General features: G+C 38.2%; 2 protein-coding genes across 2 annotated transcripts in view; one reads left to right on the top strand and one right to left on the bottom strand.

The window, feature by feature from the left end:
- The window catches only part of CMSS1 (cms1 ribosomal small subunit homolog (yeast)), a 387,195-nt gene that overhangs the window by 2,588 nt on the left and 357,199 nt on the right, over positions 1–27,408 (top strand). The window lies entirely within an intron of this gene.
- The window catches only part of FILIP1L (filamin A interacting protein 1-like), a 288,366-nt gene continuing 284,066 nt past the window's right edge, over positions 23,109–27,408 (bottom strand). Inside the window, exon 5 of the mRNA XM_005861237.2 lies at positions 23,109–26,242. Coding sequence (XP_005861299.1) covers positions 23,446–26,242 — 2,797 coding nt within the window. The 3' untranslated portion in view covers positions 23,109–23,445. The remainder of the gene's footprint in view (positions 26,243–27,408) is intronic.

Here is a 27,408-nt window from a genome sequence, read left to right as displayed (position 1 = left end):
CCTTAAATCAGAAAAAAGGAAAGATAGTTGTAATGATGCTTTTATTCCTGTTGTGTGCTATTTGTCTATAAAAATAAACATCTTTCCTTATTACCTGTTCCCAGTTCACACCAATGGTGACAATACAATGGAGCATTTTAGTCATTTATTCAACAAATATTTGCTGGTTTTACACTGTGTATAACATCTGTCTAATGTATCCAGTTATCTGTTTATTATGTGTCTAAGCAAATATACTGTTTTTGCTGTTCTCATGTCTTCTTAGATGTGGTATGTAATTCAGAGACTCTTACTGAAGCTCTTGATCTAAATATGACCCTTTCTGCATATATCTTGTGGCTTTTCAAGATATGTCATTTTTATATTAGAATCCTGCATTGTAATGGAGCCCAACATGGGACCTGGTACTTGGAGTTTGGTAGATATTAGATGAATGAATGAATGGATGGAGGAATGAATGAATGAATGCAAGATGCTACAGAGCTCTTGGTGATCATATACATAAGTAGACATATAATTTCTCATCCAATCCAGGCACTTTTGAGAGTGGAAAGCCATGCTATTAGAATTTTACTGGAACTGTCCTGGTCCACCTGGGATGTGTGATCTCTCCATTGGTGACATTATTGGTGGTGATTGGAGTCATGGCCCAGGATAAGACAGCTGAGAGTTGCTTCTGTTGAGGAATGTGCAGTGCAGTCTGCTTCAGGCAGCAGAACCCAGGAATCATCTTATGGCATCTAATTTTTTTCTACTTATTTTCTTATTCCCTGCCTTCCTTAAGAAATTGTTTGAACTGATTTAAGTGAACAATACATGCAGTAGAATCATGACTACAAAACATTAATGATAATGATAAAGTGTGAAGCTGAAAACAGAGAATGTCATTTACTGCATGGATTTTGTGACTTAGGGAGCAGAGTTGAGAGTTCCTGGAGATAGAGAGGGTCACTTGATCATTCACTAACTGAAGAGAACACTGATTGTTTCCCCTTTTTATTCCAGTAACATGCCTATTAAATTACCAAGTCAAGTATCTAGTAGTCAGCTGGGTCTGGAGCTCCAGGGTTGGGTCAGGGCTGTAGATACAGATTTAGGAATGACTGGCAAACATACAGCTTACTTTTAAAGAGGATAGTTTTCACAGTCTGCAAAACTTCTAGCCTCCACTTCTTTAAGTGGGTTTTTCATATGCTTTCCCTAGTTAATTCTGAATCTTTGATGTCATCTCTTACCAAGCATCTAACTAGAAAACTGAAGTCTGAGGACACTTTTGTGTATAGTGTGGAAGACTGCAGATAATAATACTAACTTGGATTTGTTGAGTGCTTACTATGTGGCACATAATGTTTTGATTGCTCATTTAATCTTCATAAGTACCCCATGAGGTAGTTAACTATTGTTTTTCCCATTTTATAGATGAGGAAATTGAGGCGCTACATGGTTAAATTATTTGCCCAGTGTTACTCACTTAGTAAGTCAGAAGGCTGTTTTCATAGGCAGGCAATCTGAAACCAGTCTGTGCACTTAAATTTCTCATACATAATTATTCTAATTATCAATGGTAAGCGTATCATCTCTAAAATAACAATCCTTTATCAATTTAAAGAGGTTCATATCTTATAAACCCTTCTGTTTATATAGATCATTGTTATCAAACTGTGTCTATTAACCCCTAGTCTCCTTAAGTTTGCTCTTCTAAAGAACATTGATTACTTGGATACAAATACTGTAAGTACGTTGCACCATTGCAACCTACTCTACTATCTCTACCAGGAACTCAAACTTAATCCTAGAGCTCAAGGCTCATATACCTGGCTGTCTTCGTAAAGTCTTTACTTATTTCATAGGAATGTCAAATGCAAATGAAATCCAATTACTGAATTATTCCCAAATCTGCCTCTTCTCCAGACTTCCTTATCTCAGTAAATTAAATAACCAACTACCCAATTTCACAAAGAAAGGCCAAGGAATATCCTGATTTATTCATATTTGGATTTATTTTTATAAATTATGTTTTGAAAGGGGACAACAGACTTTTGCTTTGTAAATGAGCCAGTAATTCTTACAGGTGAAAGCTTTTGTCATTTAGAACCAATTTGATTGTACATTTTGTTTGTGATTGCTGAAATGGGCATTGTAAAATTTTTTTGGTAATATTTAATATGTTTTATAGTATCTCCTTCAAATCACGTTGCTTGCTTTATCTATGTTGAATTCCTTTTCGAAATGACAAAGTAGGGGAACACTTTTGATCTTTCCTATAAACCTGAATAAACCAGGGGTTTTTTTTGTGGCTTTTTTTTTCTTTTCCTTTTTCACATGAAAGGCCTATAGGCAGCCATGCATAGTAGATGTTGTAGAGCAGTGACTCTACATGTAAAACTCAGACTTGGAATATTTACAGTAGATTTTGATAACATACAACAGAGGATCAACTTCAGGGCATGTTATTTTTAAAATCATTTATTGAGCTCTCACGCTTGGCCCTATTTTAGACACTTGTAATAGAATTAGAGGGGGGAAAGCATAATCTGCTTACATTATGGTATTTACACATTGATGTGGTTCAATCAAAATTCAAATAATATTTCTTTAAGACATAAGTTCAGGGGCAAAAACCAGGGTCAGGATAACTTTTAAAAGGAGAGATGAAGGAGAATGGAGAGAGAGGGAGTGCTCCATTGTTCTGAACTTGACTATAACATATGGACCCATAGATAACCTTCATGGGCTAGTTTTATATATTAGGTAGGACAAGGGTCTCAAGGTCTGGGCCATTCTTACTAAAGGTTCTTCTTGCTAAATGTTAAAATGTAGCACAATGTTTGCAGACCAGCTGTAAATAGGATAAGCTTGACAAGAACCCAACTTGATAAGTATAGCCAACTGCAAAGAAGAAATCAACATGTGAAATTGACAAAATAGTGTATATAAGCAAATGGCTAAGCCTCCCTTAAGGGAGGCAGAGCTTTGGATATGAATACCCTGATTTCTTGACTTGCTAGAAGTAAATAAAACTGCCTTCAGACAACCACATCTCATTTTTGAATGGAGAGCACCCCAAGTGGCAAACCTCTTGAATTTGGTAACATAATACAATTCCATGATTCTTGCAAGTGATTAAAACAAATTCTTGACAACAATTATGAATACTTAAAGGTACAATTTAAACATCTGTCTCCAAATCACAAGTACATTAGTAGTTCTGCTGTAATTTTGCTGTGTCTATGAATTTTTTGAAAAATACCAGGAATTTGGAAGGCCTAGAAATACTTCCATTCAACGATAAATAATACATTATTTGTGGCACACATTCTTTGATGTGCTCTTATCTGATGTTCTTTTGTTGAACATTTTAGTGCATTCATAGAATTTAACATTTTACTATATATCACAAACAGCTTGAAATATCGTTTTCCCATTTTCATCAGCTTTCATAGGATTGATAATTGAATTATTAGTATTTACTAGTTGATTAAGTTTTTCTTAAGCTCTTGTCCCTGAGTTCTTTGTTAGTCTAGTTTACACTAGAGCAGAGATCAGCAAACTTTTTTTATAAAAGACCAGATAGTATATATTTTAGGCTTTGCTAGCCAGGTGGTTACTGCTACAACTACCTGACTGCCATTCTAGCAAAAATACAATCGCAGACAGTAAATATGTTAACAAACAAGTGTGGCTGTATCCCAATAGAACTTTACAGACAACGAAATTTGAATTTCATGTAATTTTCACATCTCACAAAATTTTCTTCTTATGAGGAACAGACAGTGGGCAGAATTTGTGCCCCAGATTAGAGTTGGACCCCAAGTTGTATGTCACACGTCCCCAGAAAAAGGAAAATTTAAACATAACCCAGGAAGAGTTATGTTTTACGTTATGTTTTACTCCATTACTCAGTCCTTAATTATCAGTCATATATTAGATCAGTCACATTCCTGAAATCAGATTCAGGCACACCTTGGAGATATTGCAGGTTCAATTCCAGACCACTGCAATAATGCAAGTATTGCAAAAAGTAACCTTTTTGCTATGGGAAGATCTTGCCTTCAATTTGTAAAAAAACACATTTGTGTGTCTGTACTTTATTTCAAACAGTTACAAGGAGATTAGAAATCACTGAAGCTAAATAAATGAAAGACTAAGGAAAGATTCCAGGCTAAAAGTATCGGATTATTAAAATTTATGTTACATATTAGATTTGTTTTCATTCACTTGGATTTTTATCTTCTTCCATTTTAAAATTAACATAAAGTCACTCTAGAATTATTACGACAGCTTCTTTTATTTTCATTGTTCTTCAGAGGGGCTGCATTTCGGCAGAAAACGGGATGGGACTATGCTCAGGAGGCAGGATTCTTTTTATTTTAGTTTTGTTATAGGTCCAATACCATTTTGTTGAACTCCAAATAATATTCCTAGTTCTTAGATATTTATGCATTTTATGACATATCATTGTATTACATATTACTTAATATAAGAATGGTTTTGGTTGGTAATCCTTTTAAAATAGACTTGGTTAGTTTAAAGACTTTTAATAGGCTTAGAACTGCATTACCATTTAAAGCAGATTTCTGCTGATTGCCAGAGAAGTATCGCTATTTTCCTGCCTTGTTTTTAGGACTTTATACAATATCTTGTCCCTCTTTTCTTTCTTGCTCTGGAACTTAGGCCAGCTTGCCATGAAACTGTATTTAGGGAGTCTCCTAACATAGGAGAAAACAATTTTGGAATCTCCAACATGAAACGTATTTTGCGCTCCTCTTCAAGGTAAAACGTTCCCAGGGTATTTTGATTTGCTGGGACTGTTGTTGGTGCTTGTTTTTCCTATTTTTTGCTTCTTTTCAGTCTATTTGGTTTCCATTATAGGAGGTCCAGTGTTTTTTCTTTTCATTAGTATAATTATCAGTGTTGAATGTTACCCAGCATAACTGCTTTTCCTGACTCTATCATACACCATTGCCATATTTTAACACATTTTCTCACTTATGTCTTGACTGAATAGCCCTTCTCTCTTTAATTCACTCTTCCTCTGATCACTTAACATTACCTGATTATGTCGGATACAGTGCTACACTGCACTATCCACCAGTTACTTCCCTCTGAATTGTCTCTGCACTTCCCTCTGAATTGTCTCTTGTACTATTTTTGGTGTCACAGCTTCATCACTTTTGTTTGTAGTCCACTCTTTCCACTGTTCTCTTACTGCTTTCCTTTACTTTAGACTTTTCTACTTCAGACTTTTCATTCACCTGGCCTCCCCACCTTCTCCCTTTGCCACTTGTCTTCTGGGGATGCTGCACATCATCCCTCTTTCTGGCATGCATAGTTTGGTCCTGCCCATGCTTCCAGCCCTTCTCCTCCTCCTGGAAATAAGAGTGGGCTCGGTGGCATCAATGCATTGAAGCAGGCTTGACTTAAGGATGAGTGTGGAGAATGGCAGTTTCTTTGCTCTTGCTCCATTGGTTCCATCTCAGGACAGCTGTCTGAAACTGTGTCCTTAGCCATGAGGATTTCTTCCATCATGCCTCCAGTTCTCCATGCAGGATCACAGAAAACATTGGGTCATGCTCTTCTCTTTTTTTTTTTTCTGGCTGAAACTTTATGAAATATAACTGTCTCTCATGTTCAAAATGCCTTGTCTTAAAACATCGTTGTATTACTCTGTCCACACTGAGTTACGGACACATCTTTTTCTTGATTTAGTAAGAGTGTTCAGTGTGATGAAAATAATTACTTTAGCTTCCTGTCAGGAGACTGAGTTCTGTCTTATAGATGACTGGTTGAATTCAACATTTTGTAGTTAGACATACTCATGGATTATCAGAACTGGAAGAGACCTGAAGAATTGTTCAGCTCTCCTCTTTTACATATGAGAAACTCAACACCTCAACTAATGAATGAGCTCAGTGTCAAATGAGTGAAAAACCAGAGTTGGAATTTGAGTCTCCTGATGCCAAGTTTTTGTTGCATCAACTGATTTTTCTATAGCATTGATTCAGGGAAGAGATGTTGATTAAAGAATGTCCTATGAAATAATAAATTGTTTTTTTAATACCTAGGACAATGATTCATATCTCCCTAAAATAACTCAATATTAGTGAACTTTGATTCTCCAATGTCCTGATTGCTTATAGAAAGCAGCAATACCAATCTAAAATGATTTATCTTACAAGTCTATGATTGCCTTACAATATGAGTCCATGGCCTGGTATATACAGAGGGAACAACCTACTAGAAACATGGGACAGAAGATTAAGTACCAGCAGTCAAGCGTGCATACTGTGCCAGCGATTATCAGGTAGGCCACACAATAGATGTGTTTAGCTATTACTCATTTTTGTTGTTGTTTTTTCTCTGTAAAAGTGGTAAGAATTACTACTTTTTTATTTTCTCCTGCTCATAAAGAAATCATAGTTTTAGACCTTAAATATGATTTTAATTGATGGAAGTAATACTACTTTTTTGAAGCAGATTAGGAATTCTCTCCAGCACATCTTAACAAAATAGAATCAATCAAGTTTTGTGGAATGGAGGATTACTTCTGGGTCCACCAGAAAACTTTTGAATTGTCCTAGTGAATTCAGTCTTATCCCAGGATAGTGATAGTCCCAACTTTGGGTTGGATTACAGGTAGGATGAGGATTTGGGGGGTATGTCTGGGCTTGTGATTGTGCATATATGCATTTACACAAATATAGGTGAAAATAATTGTAGTTGTGCTACACTTTCAGTATGACATTCATTTGCCAGGTCCAGCAACCTGTGAATAAACCACCTGTCAGTTTGCTGCTGCTTCATTTCCTGGAGAGATCGCTTGTCCTCTTTGGCCTTCCAAAGTGGTAATTTCAACTTTCCAGGTATTTCTGTAGGTTAATGTATCCAGGCAGTGCATTGGCATGACTTACCTTTTCCCTCCCATGTGTAGGAAAGTGTTGGAGGTGACAGTCCTTATGATGTGTAGCTTCCCATAGCCAGTGTGGTGAATGGGCTTATCCATTGGCCCTGGGGGAGCTTTAGGGGGAAGCTTAATGATGCCTGTAGATTTTGGTTTAGGGATCCGTGTTGGGATTCTCTGCTTGCATACCTCCTTGATCTTGAATTAAACAGAAGAACAAAAGGTAGTTAATGGTACAGTTGGTGGAGAAGCAGACATTTTTAGGACATGGAGTCAGCTTGGAGGATTTGGCTTCTTTGAAAGCTCTGTATTCTGGGGACACATCAGATTAAAAATTGCCAGGTTTAGAAAAAAAAAAGAGAGACTTCAGTAAAGCAAGTCAACATGTGTTGAACATGTGCTACATACAAGGCTCTCAACAGCCTATCTAGTATTAAATACAGAGATAAATAGGTTATTTTTCTTGCGTTCTGGCAATCGCAGTACTATAGTGGAAGATAAACAGGAGTAGTGTTCCATATTATTCTCAAAGGGTCATGAGATTGCCAGAGAACATTTAATTTAATTGAGGAGGTCTAAGAAAGCTTCAAGAAGGAAGTAGCATGACTTAACTTGGGCCTCTGAAGACTTTTGGGTTTTTAACAGCAGGAATGGGAGGGCATTCCAGAGTAAGGAAATACTTTTAACAGTGTCCCTGAGATAGGAAATTGGACACAATTGAGAAATGAAGTGATTTTACATCTATAATAATAAAAGCATAATATGCTAATTAGACTGGACAGCCAAACGACCTTCCGGATGTCATTCCAGACGTCCTTCAGGATGAAGCTGCGGTGGCGGGGGCTGAAGCAGAGGCGGTTAGGGGTGATCAGGCAGGCAGGTGAGCAGTTAGGGCAATCAGGCAGGCAGGCGAGTGGTTAGGGGCGATCAGGCAGGCAGGCAGAGTGGTTAGGGGTGATCAGGCAGGCAGGCAGGCAGGCAGATGAGCAGTTAGGAGCTAGCAGTCCCAGATTGTGAGAGGGATGTCCGACTGCCGGTTTAGGCCCAGTCCCTAAACCGGTAGTCGGATATCCCCCGAGGGGTCCCAGATTGCAAGAGGGTGCAGGCTGGGCTGAGGGGACGCCCCCCCCCCCCACACAAATTTCATGCACTGGGCCTCTAGTTAGGTTATATTTGCGAGGTAGAATGGGAATGTACTAGTACACGGGGCCACATAGGAAAATTGTACTGATTATATAGACTGTGTGTAAGTGGGGTGGGAGGAAGTCCTGGGGGAGATTAATAAGGACATGGGTTGGGGGAAGACACAGTGTAGAGATAGAATTGTATTAATATTTGTTCCCGGTTAGTTTATGAGGGGTGAGAGGACTCACAGTTAAATGATCTGGACTGGGAGAGTGGGTTGTGGAAGTGAAGAGTAAAATCTTTATTGAGTTCATATTCACTTAGAAATATACTTATTTTGTGTATTAAGGAAAAATACTCTTAGATGAGAACACATTGTTAAAGAGATAGGAAAAGCTAACTGTAATTCTCCCATTATAATCCAGTATTGATTGTTATTATTATTTCCCCCTCTTTGCTTGCATCATCCTTTCCTCTATGAGCTTAAAAATGTAAATCTTTTAAAAATGCATTATAGTTTTCATCATAGATTTTTATACTGTTTTTATGGGAGCCCTTCTTATATTGTTTTTTTGTTTTCACATTTACTATACTGATAAAGTACAGTGAAGTCCCTTTATCTCTTTACGTAAACATTCACTATTTAAAATGCCACCTAACTTTTATAGCAACCATAATTAGATTTTCAAATTAACACTACACAGACTTGGTTAAAATATGAATCTTTCAATAAAAGATAAGTATGGGTAATATGCTTTCTGTTGGTATATTTAGTTAACATAGCAAATGAGATTTCGATATCCTGATTTAGTCTCCTCCTTATATAAATGGTATTCCTACCGTTCATCCTGACCTCATGGTCTCATCCTCAGTGTGGAAATGCTCTTTCAATGTTTTTACCTTTCAAATAGGTACAGCTTTTTTTTTTTTTTTTTAATGATTAAACTCAGTGCCCAGTAATGGTTTGATGAGATGGGCAGCCTCTTGATAATTAGGAGAGTAGTTAGTTGTGTATCAAGATCCCTAAAACTCACACTCACCCACTCATTCATTTGCTAGGAATTTTTTTTAAGGAAATAATCAGAGATGCTCACAAGGCTTGTTTTAACATTATAACAATGAAAAAATGGACACAGTTTAAGACTCCACCTATCAGGATGGAGTAAATGAATTACACCATAATCATATGAAAATATTTTGCTGTCTTTAAATAAATGATGCTTTTGAAGATATACAAAGTGTTTATTCAGAAATGTGAAAAAGCAGGATTAAAAACTATATATATGCTTTCACTTGTACGTGTGAAGAGAATACTGGAGAACATACACCAGTGGCATCAGTGGTTAACTCTGGTTAGTAGAGTTACAGATTCTTATTTCTCTTACATTTTTGTATGCTCTACATTTTCTCTACTAAAATTACACTTAGAAAAGACAACACCAAGTTATACTAAGGGATAAAAAAGGAAGGGAACACTTCAGAGATCAGAACATTTCTGTGAACATCAGCCATATTGTTCAAACCATGAATAATAGCAGCTGCAGTTGAAATTAGTGGTGGACTAATTCAAGTCAGCTGATCTTGTGACCATAGCATTAATTATAGCCTTTCTAAGATAGGTTTCTGTGATGTCCTTTAATTTTGACAATTTAGATTGGTTCTGACTATTATACAAAAATCTATGTTGGCATTTTATTTAAATTGCCGATTCCTGGGTCTTCCTCTTAGAAATTATAATGTATTTGTCTATGGAGGCAACCAGAAATCCACATTTTAATAGATTCTCAGAGTGATTCATCTGAGGCAGGTGCTCAGCCTGCCACACTTTGAGAAATACTGCCATAGTTGAACCTCCTTTAGATGTAAGCTTTAAGTCTTTCGCCTGGAACTTTGGCCTACCTGGATGGGGGAGGTTTCACACTGTGAAAGGTGAGAGCTTCGTGTCTCAGTGGTTTCCGAGATGCCTATCAGAACCACCTGCGGGGCTTTTAAACACTACAGGGGCCCAGACCACGTCTCAGCACCCACCGACTTTGGATCGCCTCAGACTGGGATATGGCAGGTGAATTTTTGATGAGCACCACAGGTTATTCAGAACTGGAATCTGTCTGATAAACTAATTGGCATGGAACACAGTAGTGGTGGGGCTTGTTTTTTAAAGCTATACTGATGTGTGTTGGTGGAAGCAGTGTGTCTTGGGATAGTGGTCATTGGTAGGTAGGGCCAGGTGCCCAAAAGTCTTTGGTTTCTGGAAGCAGTGTGTCTTGGGATAGTGGTCATTGGTAGGGCCAGTTGCCCAAAAGTCTTTGGTTTACCATTGTTTCTACACATGGATGCCACAAGCCAATTTGGGGTTTTTATAACTGATTTCACTACATAGTTTTTACCTCTAGATGTCAGCAAAGGCTGGTTATTTTATTAGGATAACCCTACATGTCATTCCCGAATCTTAAAAAAATGATGCTGTAATTTTTTATTTTGTTTTCTTGTACTAATTTTATACTTGGGCATGTTTCAGTAAATGAGGTATGAACCATTACAATATGTCATCTCTTGGATCATTTTTATAGAACAGTATGTCAAATAGATCCAAGAAAGTTTTATCCAAATTAGGAGTGGGTATTGAAAGGAATCCATGCATATGGCTCTTTTAAACCACATAGTGAATGTTCTACTCAGAGTTCGAGACTCCTGGGTTTCATCAGAAAGCAGAAGTCTTGGAAGAGATTAAAGAAGTGCAAAGCTCATTCATAGAGGAAAAAAAAATTTTTTTAATGTTTTTAACACAGTTCAACAGGAAATTGGGATTTGGAATAGATAACAAGTTTGAAGGATGCTGAGTTCAGTGAGACAGAGGCATTGGTTTTATCTAGAGAGCAGTAGGGAAAAAAAGGAGTATATTTGTAGAATGTATTCCTTGAATTCTTATTTGGTCCATAGGTTCTAAGACAAACTGAGCAATCTACAAGACTTCCTGGTTACAATAAGTCATTAGGTGGCAGTGAGTTTTAGCGGCCAAAAGTACAAGAAGGTGAAGATGTCTTTAGTTTTAGTTGAAGTCTTAGTTCTATAGCCTGGTTTCTAATTGAACCTTGCACTCTTTCACATTACCATGGAGGGCAAACATATACTAGAAAAAAATCAGCATTTATGGGGATATCGGGTCCTAGTTAGACAGCTGGAGTCAGGATTTTTCTTTTTTTCTAACTGAAATGAATTTTGTAAGCTCTTTGAACTTTTTAGAGACATATTGGCAACATATTGTTTAAGTAAGCAGTGTACCCTCAGGAGTGTTCTTAACACCAGGGACTGCAGGACCCTCATTACAACTTTAGCTCCAGAGATTCAAAGGCTCAAGACTCCTAAAGACCTCAGATCATTTTGATTTGTGGTCGTTGGGGTGATGCAGGGGAGGGGCAGATTCAGGGCCACCTGACTCCCTCGGGGACCCTGTTATGGAATGCGCAGTCAAAGCTGGATGTTATCAGAATGACAGTCTTTTGCATTTTTTTTTTTTAAATCTCTGTTTAATGGGAAAGTGCCTAAATAATGATGATGGATATGGTAATGAAAAGAAGGAAATGTAAACTGGAGAAAAATATCTTTGAAATGTTATTTTTCTCCTTTCTTTTGTCTTTTGTATTGTTTGATAAATCACTGCTAATTTGAAGGGGGGTAAAGGGGAAGTAACAGATAATGAATCTGGCAGATAGCCCAGAATTTTATATGCTGCTTTGGCTTCTTTTCTCTTGATTTTCTAAGAATTTCCTCATTATACAGTAAAACTTTATCACTAAAGATTTTATAGTTTTATATGGCAAGAGGTTCTTCAAAAGGAAACTGTGTAGAGCGATTAGCTTGTTCCCATTAACCTCTGTGAGAGAACATTTGGTTTTAAATATTGTTGCAGTGCTATGATTTATATTAAAGAGTTGTCTACTTTCTGAGGTGAAAGTTAGGGGAAATTGACGCCTTTTTAAAATAATGTGACATGGTTTGTGGTTATATCTATTCACTTCCCAACCTTTCTGTGGTAATTACACCATGGGCAGTGAGGGCAATCCAATAATAAATATTGAAATACAATTTTGGAAAAATCATTCCTAACCCCAGTTGCTTCCATTTTGTGCCCAGACACATAGCATCACATGTAGAAATAGTAAGTTAAAATAAAATATACTAACCTTAAAATGTCTTCCTTGTTTATCCCCTTTCCTTTTATTCATCTGTCAGGTTTTTCATTTTAGATTTTTTTTTTGTATCTTCCCCCTTATTTTTTTGTTCCCTTATTTGTATCCATTTAAATTTTTAAAATCATTTTCAGGCTTACATTTTACAACAGCCGTGGGTTAGTGGCTAGAGCACAGGGTGCAGAGCCAAACTTGGTCCTTCATTATAGTTCTGGCACCAACTAGTTGAGTGTCCTTGAATAATCCAGTTAGCTTTGCAGACCTCAGTTTCCTCATCTGTAGTCTGTATCTTGGGATTAGAATACCTATTGGCAAATTCTTTGGGGAGATATTGTGTAGGAAAGGCCCTGGAACATCCAAAGTGCCAGATAAGTGCTAGTTGTTACTAATGTCAATATTATTATCATCTTTGTCTTTTTTTCCTCATATCTCTTCTTAAGATGCCTATTTCTGATCATATTCATAACTTTTTTGATTATTTTACCTTTCTTGTTTTCCTTCTCTACCCCTTCTTCTCCCTCTCTTCAATAAATTATTGGTGATATGCTACTAAGCCTAGTAGTTGAGGCAGCTGAACAAGCAGTCCAATTCCTGGGCTTTGTTTTTAACCACCTCTGGCTGAGAAAAGGATACCGTCACACATTCTTTACCTCCTTATTCTGCTTGGTCTGAGCATTGTGAGTCTTTCTTTTTTAGAGTTCCCCTCAAGAGTATTTTCTACTCTTTCCTGCCTTTTCCTATCCTTGAATTGTTTGAGAAATGAAGCAGCTGTACCACTTATAAAGTCCTTTGGCTCTGACACTGTGATTCTGTGAAAAGAACAAATAAATGCTAGTCTGCCATGGCCACCAGGTGTGTTGTTAGCATGTACGCCTTTGTTGAGCACTTACGACCAGCAGTATGTAAGCTCTGAGTAAGACTGGTTCTGAAACATTATATGCCCCAAGAATGACCCATGAGGCTTGGTAAGATGCAGATTTCCTGCATTGGAAATCTGCAGAGTCCTAAGTGATTCTGATAAAGGTGATCAGTGATTGCATTTAGAGAAATATTGATATGAGAATTTCAAAAATAAATGATAGCTGATTCTTACTCTTAAATTATAGTGTTGGAGAGACAAAGAATTATAAAAGGCAAAATAAAGTGCTATAATAGAGGCACAGAGAGAAGTATTTTGGACACTCAGAGGAAGATTATAAAAAAAATAAGGTTTTCCAGAGTAAATGGTACTTGAGGTAGAAATATAGTTTCTTCAATATGAGGAACAAAGAGAAGAGCATTCCAGCCCTTGAGACAGCATAAGCAAAGGTACAGGGTAAGAAAGCATGATGGTATTTGCAAGGATGGTCAGTACCATGTGCTGGTGAGGGTGCAGGATATGTTTCAAAGGAAGATGAGGTGAGAGATGGAGGCCTGGTAGAAGGTTTGGACTTTGGGCACGTAGGTACTGTAAGTGCTAAGTAAGTGATGTTTTGGGGGAGACTGGAGAATTGCCATGATCAAAACAGTGTTGTAGAAAGATCACTAACCATTTACTAACGACACTAGTGAAGGTTGGATTAGAGAGGTGAGGGGTTAAATGTAGTAGATTAACTGTCTTACAATACCATCTGTACTGAGGGCACAAGTAACAGGAGAAGGGCATAGAAAGAGCAACAGGGCACTGCGGCATGAGCACATGCTTAGCTTGAAGTGTGATTGGACATTCCATGTAGGATCGTTTCATAGGCATTGAAAATTTGAAGGTGTTGTTTTGAGAATCATCATAGAGAAATTGTTGATAACATTTAAGTGGCTGAGACAGCCCAGGGAGAAAACGTAATTGTAATTCTTCCTCACCTATCACTGGTCTCTTTTCCCACCACAGGTACTTTTACATCCTAACCGGAGTCTGAGAGTTGAGTTTTGTCTGGCCCTATTCTATGCCCACATCCCCTACACAAGGCCATTGATCTTATTAACTGATAAGAGTGTAATTAGTCCTGAGAGCCGCCTCCTAAGGAGGCATTTCTTTCCAGCACTTGAACAATGCACAGTGATTGAATCATTATCCAAGCACTGATTGGCTAGATGGGGAAAAGGAAATCCTGTCCCTCTCTTCCAGTGACCAGGCTGGCCCCTTGTCCATTGTGTCTGGTCCAAGCAGACAGCTTACATAAACTTGTACTGTGTGGGGGGATCTGCCACTTCTTGGTCCCGGAGGTGTTCAGTAAGGACAGGATGGCCCCTTCAGCACATTTCCTTCCTCACTAGTAGTCTGAGAAAACCTGGAATAGGGCCATAGTTGATAGGTTGGCCTAAAAAAATAGTAATAATTGTCCATTGTTCTGCTTAGTCCTCTCATTACCCTTTTTAGAAGCTGAAAGCAGCAGTCCTGGAAGCATTTATATTTTCCAAAATTTTTGTAACAAATATGTATTAATTTTATAATCAGAAAAAATTTTTTATATAAAAATGTGCTGCTTCTGTCATCACTATGAAAGATGTCATCCTTCTCAGTATGATCCCTATCCTCTGGCCCCGTCCCTGTTGCCCTGTCAGGTATTTAAATGTTTCTTTTGTTATGGGCCCTTTAGGAATCTGTTGCAGTTGTTAGTTAACTCCTTTCTATGAAATTGTACTTTTCTGAGGCTTTAGAATTGACTGATACCAATTAATTCCCTTAGAAGGCAAAGAACAGAAAAGGAATAGCTCTGTGTTTTTTTTAAGAGAAGGAAAAAAAACCAACCAACTCACTAATAGTGAACTAATAGTGAAGGATAGTAATTCATTCTTGAGGAATTTCTTTGAGTTGTTTGAAAAGTGGCTGCACTGAAGCAGATGTTTATATGCATTTAATTGTTATAAGAGATACATTGAAGAACAATTGAAAGACTTGACTCTAAAACAGCACTTTTATTTGAGATGCTTCCTTGGTTTACAGCTATTTTAATCCTGAATTGGAAGCAGAATTTGGAAGCTGACAAGGTTGAACCCCAACACTTCTCTCCCTGAGCTGGGAAAATACACGGTGCTTTTTTTTTTTTCTAAGTGATTTTGGGACTGTCTGTCTTTTTTTATAAGTTACGATGTTACTTGAGAAATTAGGTTATACCATCTAGGAAAATTTTCTAGGCTTCTACAAAACCAGTAGTCCCAGCGTCTCTGGGCTTAGCTGATGGTACTTATCTTTATGATGACTGGACCTTGATCCCTTGATTGCCTTTTCTGGTGGTCCTGCGTCTGTGTCAGGACTGTTAAGATGGCCCCCGCCTTATAAGCTTTGATACGTGTGGCCGTCATGCTCCTCCTATGGACCACCTTCACTCATTTCTGTTGCTTTTCTTTCCAGCCATCTCCAAGGCCCATCAGGTCCTGCTCTGCACATGTTGATAGACTGTCCAAGTTCATTCTTCATGCCTGACATTTGTGCCTTTGCTTATAGAATCTTTAGAATAGAGTGGACTTTCACTGTAGCTCTAGTGCTCTGAGTAGAGTCTCCCAACAGTGAGGACTTATGCTTTTTCTTGGTCATGGTTTCTCCCCTCTCCTATCCCCAGGTCAGTCTTCCCTATGCCTGCCCATTTGTGTGGAGCTTGGCCTCTCACATTGATTATCTCTTGTTACCCTAACAGTGTCCTTGGGGGATAGGAGGAGTTGGAAGGAAGGCAAATCACTCTTGGCTGTGGTGCTCATGGAATGTTTCAGAAGAGGTGAGGCCTGAGCCAGACCTTTCAGTGTGGGTAACTTAATGACAGATGAGCCTGGCCGGCATGGCTCAGTGGTTGAGTTTGGACCTATGAACCAGGAGGTCATGGTTTGATTCCCAGTCAGGGCACATGCCTGGGTTGCTGGCTTGATCCCCAATAGGGGGCGTGTGGGAGGCAGCCTATCAATGATTCTTTTTCATCATTGATGTTTCTATCCCTCTCTCTCCCTCTCCCTTCCTCTCTCATAGCAATAAAAATATATATATTTTTAAATGACAGATGAGAATTCTATCCCTGTAGAGCAGTGGGGAGAAGGGAGGAAAAGCCCTGCATGTCTTTAGGGGCATTCCTAGTGTTCTGGCTAATGTGGCAGGCTTGTGAGGCAGAGTGCAGGGAGGTAATGTTAGGCAACTTGTCTGCCCCCATAGGTAGTGGAGAGGATTAAATGCAATTCATTGTACTCTTCCCCCTTGCACTAAAGCAGTTTTGCCAGGGAAAGAGAATGGGACAATGGAGTTTGACCTGTTTTCATATCTATTTTTTGTCGCATACTAACAATAACCTGGAGCAATTTTCCTTATCTCTCAGAATTTTAATTTCTTTATGTTAAAAATTGTGATAAAGCCCCATTTATAGGATTGTTGTGAAATAAACTAACATTGTATAAAGGATTAGTTTTCTCCTTTTTGTTATGTGGTCTCACTACTCAGAAGCCTTCTCTCAGGACACAGAACATTCCCTAGCACTGTATCAAGGCCTTCACAATCTGACAGAACTATGCCCTGCAAGCCTTACCCCTGCCCCAAGCATCTCAACTTCAGCCACATTGCACTGCTCATAGTTCCTTGAGTGTTGATTTCCTGTTCTCCTGCCTTGCCCTCACACCTCTGCTCTTGTGGGCATCTTCCAGGAATACGTTTTGTCCTCTTTCCTAGTCTTCTTCATTCCCTAGCCCTACTCAAATATTATCTGTTTCTGAAATCTAACCCACAAACCTTGCCCCAGAGCAACCTGCTCCAGATTACTATAGTGCTTACTAGCTGTAGAATTCCTTTTCTGTGTTGTGCTCTTAATTACCTTTCAAGGTTGTCCTCAACTCCCACCTTAGATTCTAAATCTTACATCTGCAAAGCTGTCCAGCATAGCAATGAGTAACATTAGGTACATGATACATTTTTGTCAGTTTAATCTTGTAGGTGACTTGTTCAGGAATGAAGAAAACTTGTATCCTAACAGAAGACATTTGTGCCTGTGGTGGTTTTACACTAATACAGAGGGAATTGAAACTCCTCAGAGAGGAGTCTTTAGAGAGGTTTAAACAGTAAAGGGAGTTATTTCTTAAGTTCTTGACAATCCTCCTGAAACCCATTTTTTTCCCTCCTTTAACACAAAGATGGTTGGTTGTCAAGACTTCTCTTTATTTCTCCCAGAGGCATGTGAGAATGGAAAGCTTGTCCAAAAACTCTAGTTTATAATATGGTATCTTTGAAAGAGACAAAGGTACAAGATATTAATACAAATATAAATGTTCAAATATTCACATGATCTGTCAAGTGAGTGGAAACAGTCTTTATGCAACTACAGTCTTCAAAGTGCAGATTTTTAAAGTTGCTTTGAGGCTTGTTTTGTCAGATTCAATTCAAGATGCCCATCTCTACACACTAGACATAATAGTTTTCAAGTGAGCTGTTAAATTTTTTTCACAGCAAGTAATGTAAAGGAGAAACTGGCTCATAGAGTCAGTTTATTCATCTCTCTAATGCAGTGGTTCTCAACTAGGGCCAGATTTGCCCCAGACATGTGGCTATGTCAGGAGACATTTTTGTTTGTCACAGTTGGGGAATGTGACTTAGCATAGTAGGTGGAAGCCAAGAATGCTCCTCAACATCCTGCAATGTACATGACTTCCCCCACAACAAAGAATCATCAGACCCAAACTGTTAGAGTCCTTAGGTTGAGAAACTTTGCTCTGGTGAGGAGTAAAGGACATTAATTCATAGACTCTTAGAGAAGAAAACAAATCTTTTCTGGAAAGGCACCAACTGGAACCTGATCTTCTGTTTGCTTGCCTCAAATGTTCTCTCCCTCCAGTCACTCCGCTTACCTAAATCTTTCCTTCCCCAGCTTCAAGTATTAATTGCTCTTTGAAGCCTTGTTAATCTACTGTAGTCCCCTTAATCTTTAGATTATTGTAGGAAATTTAGTTTGCCACTTGATTAAACATTATCTGATACTCTTATTTCTTGTCTCTTCCTTGCCCAAATTAATAAGCTCTTCAAGGATAGTGAATCTTTTGTTTCCATAATACCTGGGTAGGAGGTAGGCAGTCAGTATGTCATGATCCATGTGAGGCTTTGAAGAGAAGATACTGTGCTGAGACACGTGTGTATGTCACTGATACATGAATGTTACATCAATTAGTAAACCCACCCCACCTTTCCAGAGGCCTAAGGAATGGCAGGGAGTGAGGCAGCCTCTGTAGATCCATAGGATCTCTATATACATTGTTAGTTATCCAAACGTGAAAACAAAAACAAAACTTTAAAAAACAAAACTCTGAGGTGAAAAAGAAAAAGGTTATCTTAGGTAATCTTAAAAAATATACAGGAGATGTACAGATTGGTAGTTACAAAAGTCATGGGGATGTAAAGTATAGCATAGGAAATATAGTCAGTAATGTAATAACTATGTGTGGTGCCAGGTGGGTACTGGAAATATCAGGAGAAACACTTTGTAAAGTATATTATTGTCTAACCACTACGCTGCTGAAACTAAAACAAAATAATATTGAATGCACACTGTAATTGAAAAAAATAAGACAAAAATTTAAATATACAGAACCATTTTGGTTATGAGATGGAGGGGGGAAGAACTAACTCACATATAACTAATTTTAGGCTTTCAAAAAATTGTCTCAAATAATCAGATAAATTTGATCTCTCTTGACCAATAATTTTGTGAAGAACAAGTGACATTTTAAAATGAGGACACAAGTAAGGAGGATTATCCTATCACTAAGTGCATTGTTATGGCACCATTGTAAGTGTAAAACCTTGTGTCCTGATGGAAAGTTGACAGATTTGTATGTGCTGCCATATAAACAGTGTTAATTCATTATCGAATTATAAGTTACTTAGAAGTGTTGGCCAGTTAATTTGCTGGGCTCTCCAAGGATTCCTTATCCTACAGTGTTGCCTTCGGGGGATTCTGCTCTGATATATCTGACTGCACAAAAACTTTATCCTTCTTCACTGAGCTTTAAGAGTAAAAGGGTTCATCAATTGGAAAGGGCTTGGAGTGTAATCTAAATAAAAAATGAATTTTAAAGGAGTTTAAGGTTTGGAAGCTAATGAACTACTTGTTTTTCTTGCTCTTTCTTCATTTGCTTCACTGTGGCCTGAGGTGAATGGAGTCCTTTGTTTTGGTTCATCCAAACTGCTCTCTTTAATGTGTGTTCTGGACCATTCCCAAGAACTGCTGTAGGCTTATGTTGAGGGTCTGGGATCTGAGAAAGAAACAGAGCTTGGAGGTGTCAGACAGTGTGCTACTGCTCAGCTAAAGATTCAGGCATCTATGCTTTGTACTGTTATAAAACTGGGAACCTTCCCACCCAATAAAATGGTAATGATTTTTTTGTTGTTGTTTTGTTTTGTTTTTTTTGTTTCTTTTGAATAAAAAGAAAACGTGAGGACAGGCCACTAGAGGGCAGAATAGTCACACTTCCAGGTGTAATTCATTCTGGAGTGAGACCACAGAACACATTTACTAATGTTTATCAATATAGGAATTTGTAAAACAATGGAGTACCTACTTTAGGGTGCATATTAATCAGCAGAGGAACTTTTTAAAAATGCAGCTTCTTAGGCCTCTACCCTCAAATATTCAGATTTGATAGCTCTGGATGGGATCCCGGATTCTCTTGGATTTTATTTAGAGAAACGCTGATCTTAATATTTTGGGCATTGTTGCCTGATTATCTTTTCTCTTAAAGCAAAATGATTATTTTGGAGGAAAAGACTTAATAGAAAGCAAGGTTTATGGGAACTAGAATGTTGTTAATTTAAAGATCTTTGTTTAACAAGTTTCAAAGGAGACTAGCTTTGTAAAGACTCAGAATCAAAGCTACTTGTTTTTGTGTGGAGTTATTCTTCAATCAGTAAAAATGATAGAATCCTTAGGCTACAAGTCTAAAAAATTTTAATTAAATATCCCTTTCATGACCTTCTCACAGTGCAAGCTAAGGGTAAAATTAACCTTTGGATGTCATAAAGACCCCACAGAAAACATCTTGGCATTGTGAATTTTAGTTGCAGAGACCTTCTGAGTGGAGTTTATGGAATCCCATCATCATCTTGAACAAGTATAGAGAGACTCCTCTATATGTAAATATCCAATGGAGTTTATGGAATCCCATCATCATCTTGAACAAGTAAGTATAGAGAGACTCCTCTATATGTAAATATCCAGCTATGGGAAATACACATTGTCCTTCTAGCAAGGGTGCTGATTTTATTTTCACCAGTGCCCCCAAAGAGCAGTGCATCCTTGAGGGGAAGTTTTGCCATTGCTCTTAAATGGAAAGAAGAATGTGGTAAAATCATTCAAATCTGTGATAGGATGCCACAGCTCAAAAAGTTAGAGAGATGGGGGCAGGGGCAAGTAAAAATGAAACTTGGTTCTGAAGCTGGGGTTTTGACCAATGAAAGGAATATAGTATTTTTTCAGATGTATATAAAAGCAATGTATCTTTTTAAATTCTCTCCTAGGCATTCTTTTCCCCAAGAATATAACCCTCCATCATTACATATCTCATACAAATATTTTTTAGTGTTACTTTCTCCTTCCTAGTTTTCAAGGTTCTTCTGTGATTGTACTAGTATGTGGATGAAAAAGAAAGCTCTGTAACCACACACACACACACACACACACACATACAGATATAAAAAAATTACTTTTGAAATGAAAGGCTAAAACTCTAGAATGTCATTTTAGGTATGATTTTATAGAAATGGGAAGATGATTATTTTTCTTAGAAATGATGCTGTGTTTACAATAAACGTTAGTTATTATTTTTAATAATCTATGTTATTAATCTTAACAGTGGTCCTAAAGTTTGATGCTAATATGAATTATTATACCCAAGTAATCCTCCCAGTAGAGGATTCTCTACAAGAGATTTGACTTGTAAGCTCAATAAATCCAGTAATGTTAATCACTTGGGAAGCCTACTTATAGTTAATATCTGGAACAGATAATAAAATGGGAATCTGTGCACTATCATCATGGAGCTCAGGACATATGATGTTAACTTTATTGTAGAGAATTGCTCTGGCTACATAATATAAAAAATTAAATTCTTACAAAAAGGATGGACTAATGAATAGCCAGAGATCCTCAAACTGTCTTAGTTGTAGGTATGCCAAGAGTGAATTTTCCCTTCAGCATTTGGGGCAGCCAGGAGAACCTTGGGGTGACAGGACTCCGTGGCTGATCATCTCTGCCTCTTCATCCATTTCCCCCCAGTGTTATGGAAACATGTGTTCTGTTTATGACAAAGGTTGGGAAGCACTGTGAAGACCATGCCCTTTAATTGTTTCTAGTTTCTGTTCATAATTTTATGATCAGTACCCTTCAAAATGTTACTAGTATTCTCTCTTGATTTTTATCTAGAAAAACATCTAATGCAGCAGCATTATCAATGTCTACTTTGAAATACTTTGTAAAATGAAGTATGCAGGTTCCTTCTAAAGTTTTAGCCTAAGGTGACTTAAAAATAAAAATAGTTTTGAAAAACATTTAGGCCATCATGTATTTTGTAATACAGTTGGGTCACTGCTGATTCCCAAGATACATGTGTTTAAACAGAAGCTTTCTCATTCATCACCAGCCTAAACTTTCATCCAAATTTATTTAATGATGATGCAAGCCCACAGCATTGGTGTTGTAGTTCATCACCATGGAAGTGTTTCTGTCAACAAATCCTCGCTTGGCTATCATGAAATTGATTTTGCAGGGAAAAGGAGGATAACTGTGAAATATTTCTTTTACTTCTAAAGATATTTACAGTTTGATCTTTACAGTTTATGTCCAAATGAATTGTGTTTCAAATCAATAACTAGCAATAAAATTAACCAAAGTAAATCAACAGTTACAAGGTTGGAAAGGGAAAATGGCAATGAGCTACTTTGTCTGAAATTTTTTGGAAGGTGACGGGGGAACCAGATTTGTAATTTAAAATCTTCCTCTGGAAGCTGCTGCTCTCTGACAGAAGTATGGAGTAAGCTCGGAGGATCCCATGAGCCAGATGCCAGAATTTCTAGGCTGCCTTGGTTAAGACTTTCTCACCTACCGTATAAATGGCATAACAATAATCACAGAGGAAACTTCCCTCAACACACACTCCAAGATCTTTTTTAAACACGCCTTTTCTATAACATGTGTTTGTAACTATCTTGGCTTTTATTTGCTTGTTAAAAAGTTAAAAAAACAACACATGGTTAAGTTGTAAGCTTCTAAAGGCAGCCATTTAAAAGCAAGGTAGGAAGCACCTACCTTAAGTAATCCAAATGATTTGAGGAACCAAATAGGGAAAAGGAACAAAAATGACATTTTTGCTTTGAAACCATGTTCAAGAGTACTTGTCATAGTGGCCAGGTCTAGGTTTGAGTGTACTGTAGACATATATGTTTTATGGAGATTTTCATCTGTGGTAGAGATACAGTCAACTCTTGATTGTCAAGGTAACTTTTATTACTTGTATTTCCAAATGTACTTTTTCTGGCTTCCTATCACATTTCAAAGTTTCCTACTTTCGCCATCAGCTCATTTGCTCACAAAAGCAAATTATTTAATATTATCTTATTCAGTTATTATCAGTACATTAAGTTCCTAAGTTCCTAACATGTGTGAAGCATTGTGCTGGGCACCAAAGATATTGAGAGATATCTCAAACACTAAGTTAAGTTTGCTCCTGAGAGATCTTATAGTTCACGTTGAAATCATAAAGTTTTATTGATTTAAACCACTTTCTCTGCCTTTATATGTGATCAAAAGTTGACTGTAACATGGGAAGTAGGTTCTGTTTGCTCTTTTTTTTTTCTTTTAAGGGAGAATTAATAGACATTATGAACAGGAAATAAAATTCTACTGTACATGCAAAAATATAACACAAAAATGACCAAAAGAAAATTCAGCAAGCAATGGTAAAAATAACAAATTATTTACTGCTTTATAATGTTAAGGTATTTCACCAAGACAAGTTGCAATCAAATTAATGTGAGTTATGGAAAATGAAATACATAAAGATGTATTTATACAAGTGCAGACTAAATATTTTCCATACAGGTATGTAAATGAAAAGATATACAGTAAGTGCACACTTGATATGATTATGCAGGCAACAGTTAGTTTCAGGTACTGTTGAATAGTTCATGCACAAACCTTCCCAAAGTACAAGTTCAGTCAGTCTTTGGGGGATGTGGAGGGATAATTAAAGAAGACTGAGTTCCTTGCAATAATATCAGTATAGACTGGATGAGGGTCAGTTATATATATTACTTACTGTAATTTGTGATTGACGAGGAAGAGGTGTGGCTGTTGGTGTGATAGTAATACTGCTGGTGACTTTATTGGTTGTTTTGTTTAGTGCCCCATTAGTTATGCCTTGAGTTCGGTTATCCTGCGGTGGTGTTGAAGGGCTGGCAGGTCTCACGGGGCTGGCTACAGCTTGCATGTAAGGACTTCCTAAGTGAATGTGGATTTTATTATCCTCAGTAGTTATCACACTTGAGCTATTACTGTTTGAACGTTGAAACTGCCATGATGACTGCCTGTCTGGAGAGACTCTGAAAATCGCGTGCTTGGCACTGATTTCTAGTGGCTCTGGGGAGCGTCCCTGCTCAGGAGAGCTCGCTGAACCAGTCACAGCCAAAACCTGAATAGGTGACATTGTCCTTTCTGGAGTTATGGAACCACAAGACTCCGGGGTCTGTGCTCTAGCAAAGGCTGCCATGGTAATTGGGGACATGCCTTGCTCTAAATTCATGAGGCCTTCGGCAGAGGTTTTGGATTTCACTGGTGTTATGGAGGCGTTCTGGAGTATGGTTATCCTTTGCTTTGGGGTGCCACAGTTTGGTATCACTGCAGTGCTTGTGTAAGAGTGAGGACTCTCTGTGGTTGGACTTGTGATTTCAAGAGTGGCTGTGTTTTGGATATGGTCTGGAGTAACCTTTATATGAAGTGGCTGCCCAGGCGTGTGGCTTAGGACTAGATCTCCAGGTTGTACAAAGTTGCCATTGGGTTTAGTTTGTATTTTTCCATTCTGAGGATGGCCCTCCTTGGATTTCATCCAAGGAATCCATAGCTTCCTGTTAATAGGACAGGGAGTAGATGAGTTGCACTTGAAGGACAGCACAGATTCCTCCTCATTCGGATCCTCTTCCTGGTCCTCAGTCTCCTCATAAAACTGACCATTGATGACTGCCCGTTCCAGAGGAATGAGACTCTTGTAATCAGGCGGTTCATTGTCTGCTGCTTCTGTTTGAACTTCTTTAGAAAACACTTGAGGGTCAGAGATTTTTCTTCCGTTGAGACTAGGCCGTAGACTCTTACTGAAATGCCGGTACCTCTCTAACTCTTTAGTGAGGTTTTCAATCTCTCTTCCTAAATCTCTGTTCCTGTTTTCTTGTTGATTGAGTTTCTTTTGCAGGACTGAATGGTCTCCCTGGAGGTGACATATCAGGTCCTCAGTTGCCATGTATTCATGAATTTTCTCTTTCAGTGCCTCCACTTCTCTTGAGAGGTGCCCTGATTTAGCTTCTTCTTCTTGAAGCCTTTTGAAAAGCCATTGTTCGTGGCTAGACTCTGTCTTTTCTGCCAACTGGTACTTGGCAAGTTCCATTTTAACATGTTCCAGCTCTTCAGATAAAAATTGAGCTTTGTCTCGTTCATTAGCATACCTTCGTTCTAGAGTCTCGTATTCATCTTCTGTTTTCATGAGGTCATCCTCAATGGCTTTCATATCCTTTAACTTCAGTCTCAGTTTTTCTACTTCTTGAGAGAGCTCTTTAATCTTATTGTTTTCTTGGTGTAATGTTGTTGTGGACTTACCAGAATCTTGATTTAAATTGTTTTTTAGGAAATCTTTCTCTACTGCTTCCAATGATTGAAGCCTATTTTTCAATATATTAACTTTGGACAGGAGATCATTTCCTTTCTCCTCTTCTGCTTTCAATTTGTTTTTTAAATCATCTCTCTCCTTGGTTATATTGTACATTTTTTCTTCCACATCAGTTTTGGACTTCAGTGCCCTTTTAGTTTCCTCAATTAACTTCTCAGTAACCGTTGTCACTTTATTTTGCTCCACTTGAAGCTGAGAAGAAGCAGCTTGTAACTTATCTTCAGTTTGCTTTAATTTTTCACTCATTGTTTTCCGTTCATCTACTAGCATCACAGTTAATGTTTTCAATTTAGTTAAATCTTCTTTTAGGGTGAATTCTGTCTTTTCCAGCCGATTTTCAATGGCTTCTAGCTCTTTGATCCTTACTTTTAAACTCTCCAGTTCTTGAGACAGCTGCTTTGTGGTCATCCTTTCTTTTTCTAAGTTGCATTTCAGAGAGTAACATTCTTGTTTGCTTTTGTTGAAAGCATCTTCTAATTTTTCCAGAGCCATAATCCTTTTATTGAGTTTTTCAACCTCGAGTTTAAAGTCTTTACTCTGTGATGTTTCCTTTTCGAGCCTCTTATTGAGATCTCTGCACTGCTCCTCCATTTTTATGAGCTCTTCATCCTTCCCTTCCATTTCTAGCACTCGTTTCCTGAGCTCCTCCACCTCGGCCAAGATACCAGAGTTTCCATATTCTCCCTTGTTGATTTTTTCTTTTATATCTTGGAGCTCCTCTTCTGCTTTTCGTAAAGATCTGTTCGTTTCTTCTAACTCATCAATTTGCCGGCTGAGTGCTGCCAGCTTTTGGCGAAGCTGGCGATTTTGGCTGTCCTCATTGGTGAGCTTCGCCATAATTGTTTCTTGGTTCCGGTGAAACTTTGTGGTCTGTGTTTGCAGTTCTTTCTCTAGTCTGGTTGCCTTCTGCTCTTCTTCCTGAACTCTGGCTTCAGCAAGGGCTAGTTTAGCATGTGTTTCCTTCGTACTTGTGGTTAGGTCTCGGATTTTTTGTCTTTGAAGGGCAAGCTGTGCTGTCAGCCTTTGTTGTTCATCTACCACCATCAAAGCAAAAGACTTCAGTTTGGTCAACTCCTCTTTCAAGGCGGTGACCCTCTTCTCCTTTTCTTGCTCCTTTTTCTCCTGGGATTCCGTTTCTTGGTCAATCAGCTTCTTTAATCTGAAAAACACAAGAGTGCATTGGATTTTGTGACTGGTGCCTTAGTAACTTATCAGCTCTGATTAAACGTTTATGGAATTTAGAAGAATGTATTATCTCTTACAGAATACGGAAAGGAATTCCTGAATTTGATGGGGGAGGAGAATCTTGATAGTCATCTTGCTTTTCTGCTTTCACTGACCCCAATCCCCCTACCCGTCATTGACTGGTAACAATTGCAGTTCACCAGGAGCCTTATTAGAAGAGTAAGGGCAAGAATATTTGGGTTCAATTGCTTGTGTAGTTTACAGTCTATAATAATAAAAGCATAATATGCTAATTCGACCAGACATCCTTCCGGATGAAGCCAGGGCTGCGGGTGCCTGCCAGCGGTCGGAGGGAAGCCCCGGTCTTGGGTGCCAGAGGGAAGCTGGTGCCGGCAGCTGGGGGAAGGAAGGCCTACTCTTGCACAAATTTTGTGCATTGGGCTTCTAGTCCATTATCAACTACTTCTCAGCTTCCTCTTAGTCTCACCTGAAGGCAATAAAAACAGGCACAAGTTTGCGATTCGGTTGGACCTGGCTTCAAGACTGGCCCTGCTCTCACAGCTAATTAATCTGGACAGTAATTTAACATCTCTGAGCTTCAGTTTCCTCATATGAAAACTGGAGGCAATCATTGTATTATCTCAGGGATCATTTGAAAATTAAGTGAGGTAATTTGTGTTAAGATTGTCATAGTGCTGGCACATAGTAAGCATTTGATAAGTGTTCATTATTACTGTTGTTCTTTTTTATTAATGTGGTTATTATTATATTTATCAAATGGTTTGCTTGAACCATTACAATACATGTACATTAATGTCTGGTGCTCAACTTTCTGATTTGTAGTTAAGATATAATTTTATTCACTGATGAACTTCTTTGCCAATTAAAACTCCGTTTACACTAGCATGACACTGTGCCAGAAATCACTTCACATATATCTTTGTTCCCATAGTGGATGGTAGTTGAATGAGGGGGAAATAAGAGGCATCTGAAGGGGTTTAGAGTTTTTATAACATGCCAGAACCGGTTTGGCTCAGTGGATAGAGCATCGGCCTGCGGACTCAAGGGTCCCGGGTTCGATTCCGGTCAAGGGCATGTACCTTGGTTGCGGGCACATCCCCAGTGGGGAGTGTGCAGGAG

The sequence above is a fragment of the Myotis brandtii genome, unplaced genomic scaffold (assembly GCF_000412655.1).
Source record: "Myotis brandtii unplaced genomic scaffold, ASM41265v1 scaffold1464, whole genome shotgun sequence".
Classification (NCBI taxonomy): Eukaryota; Metazoa; Chordata; class Mammalia; order Chiroptera; family Vespertilionidae; genus Myotis; species Myotis brandtii.
The sequence above is the reverse complement of the archived record's forward strand: the minus strand, read 5'-3'. Positions and strand labels throughout refer to the sequence as shown.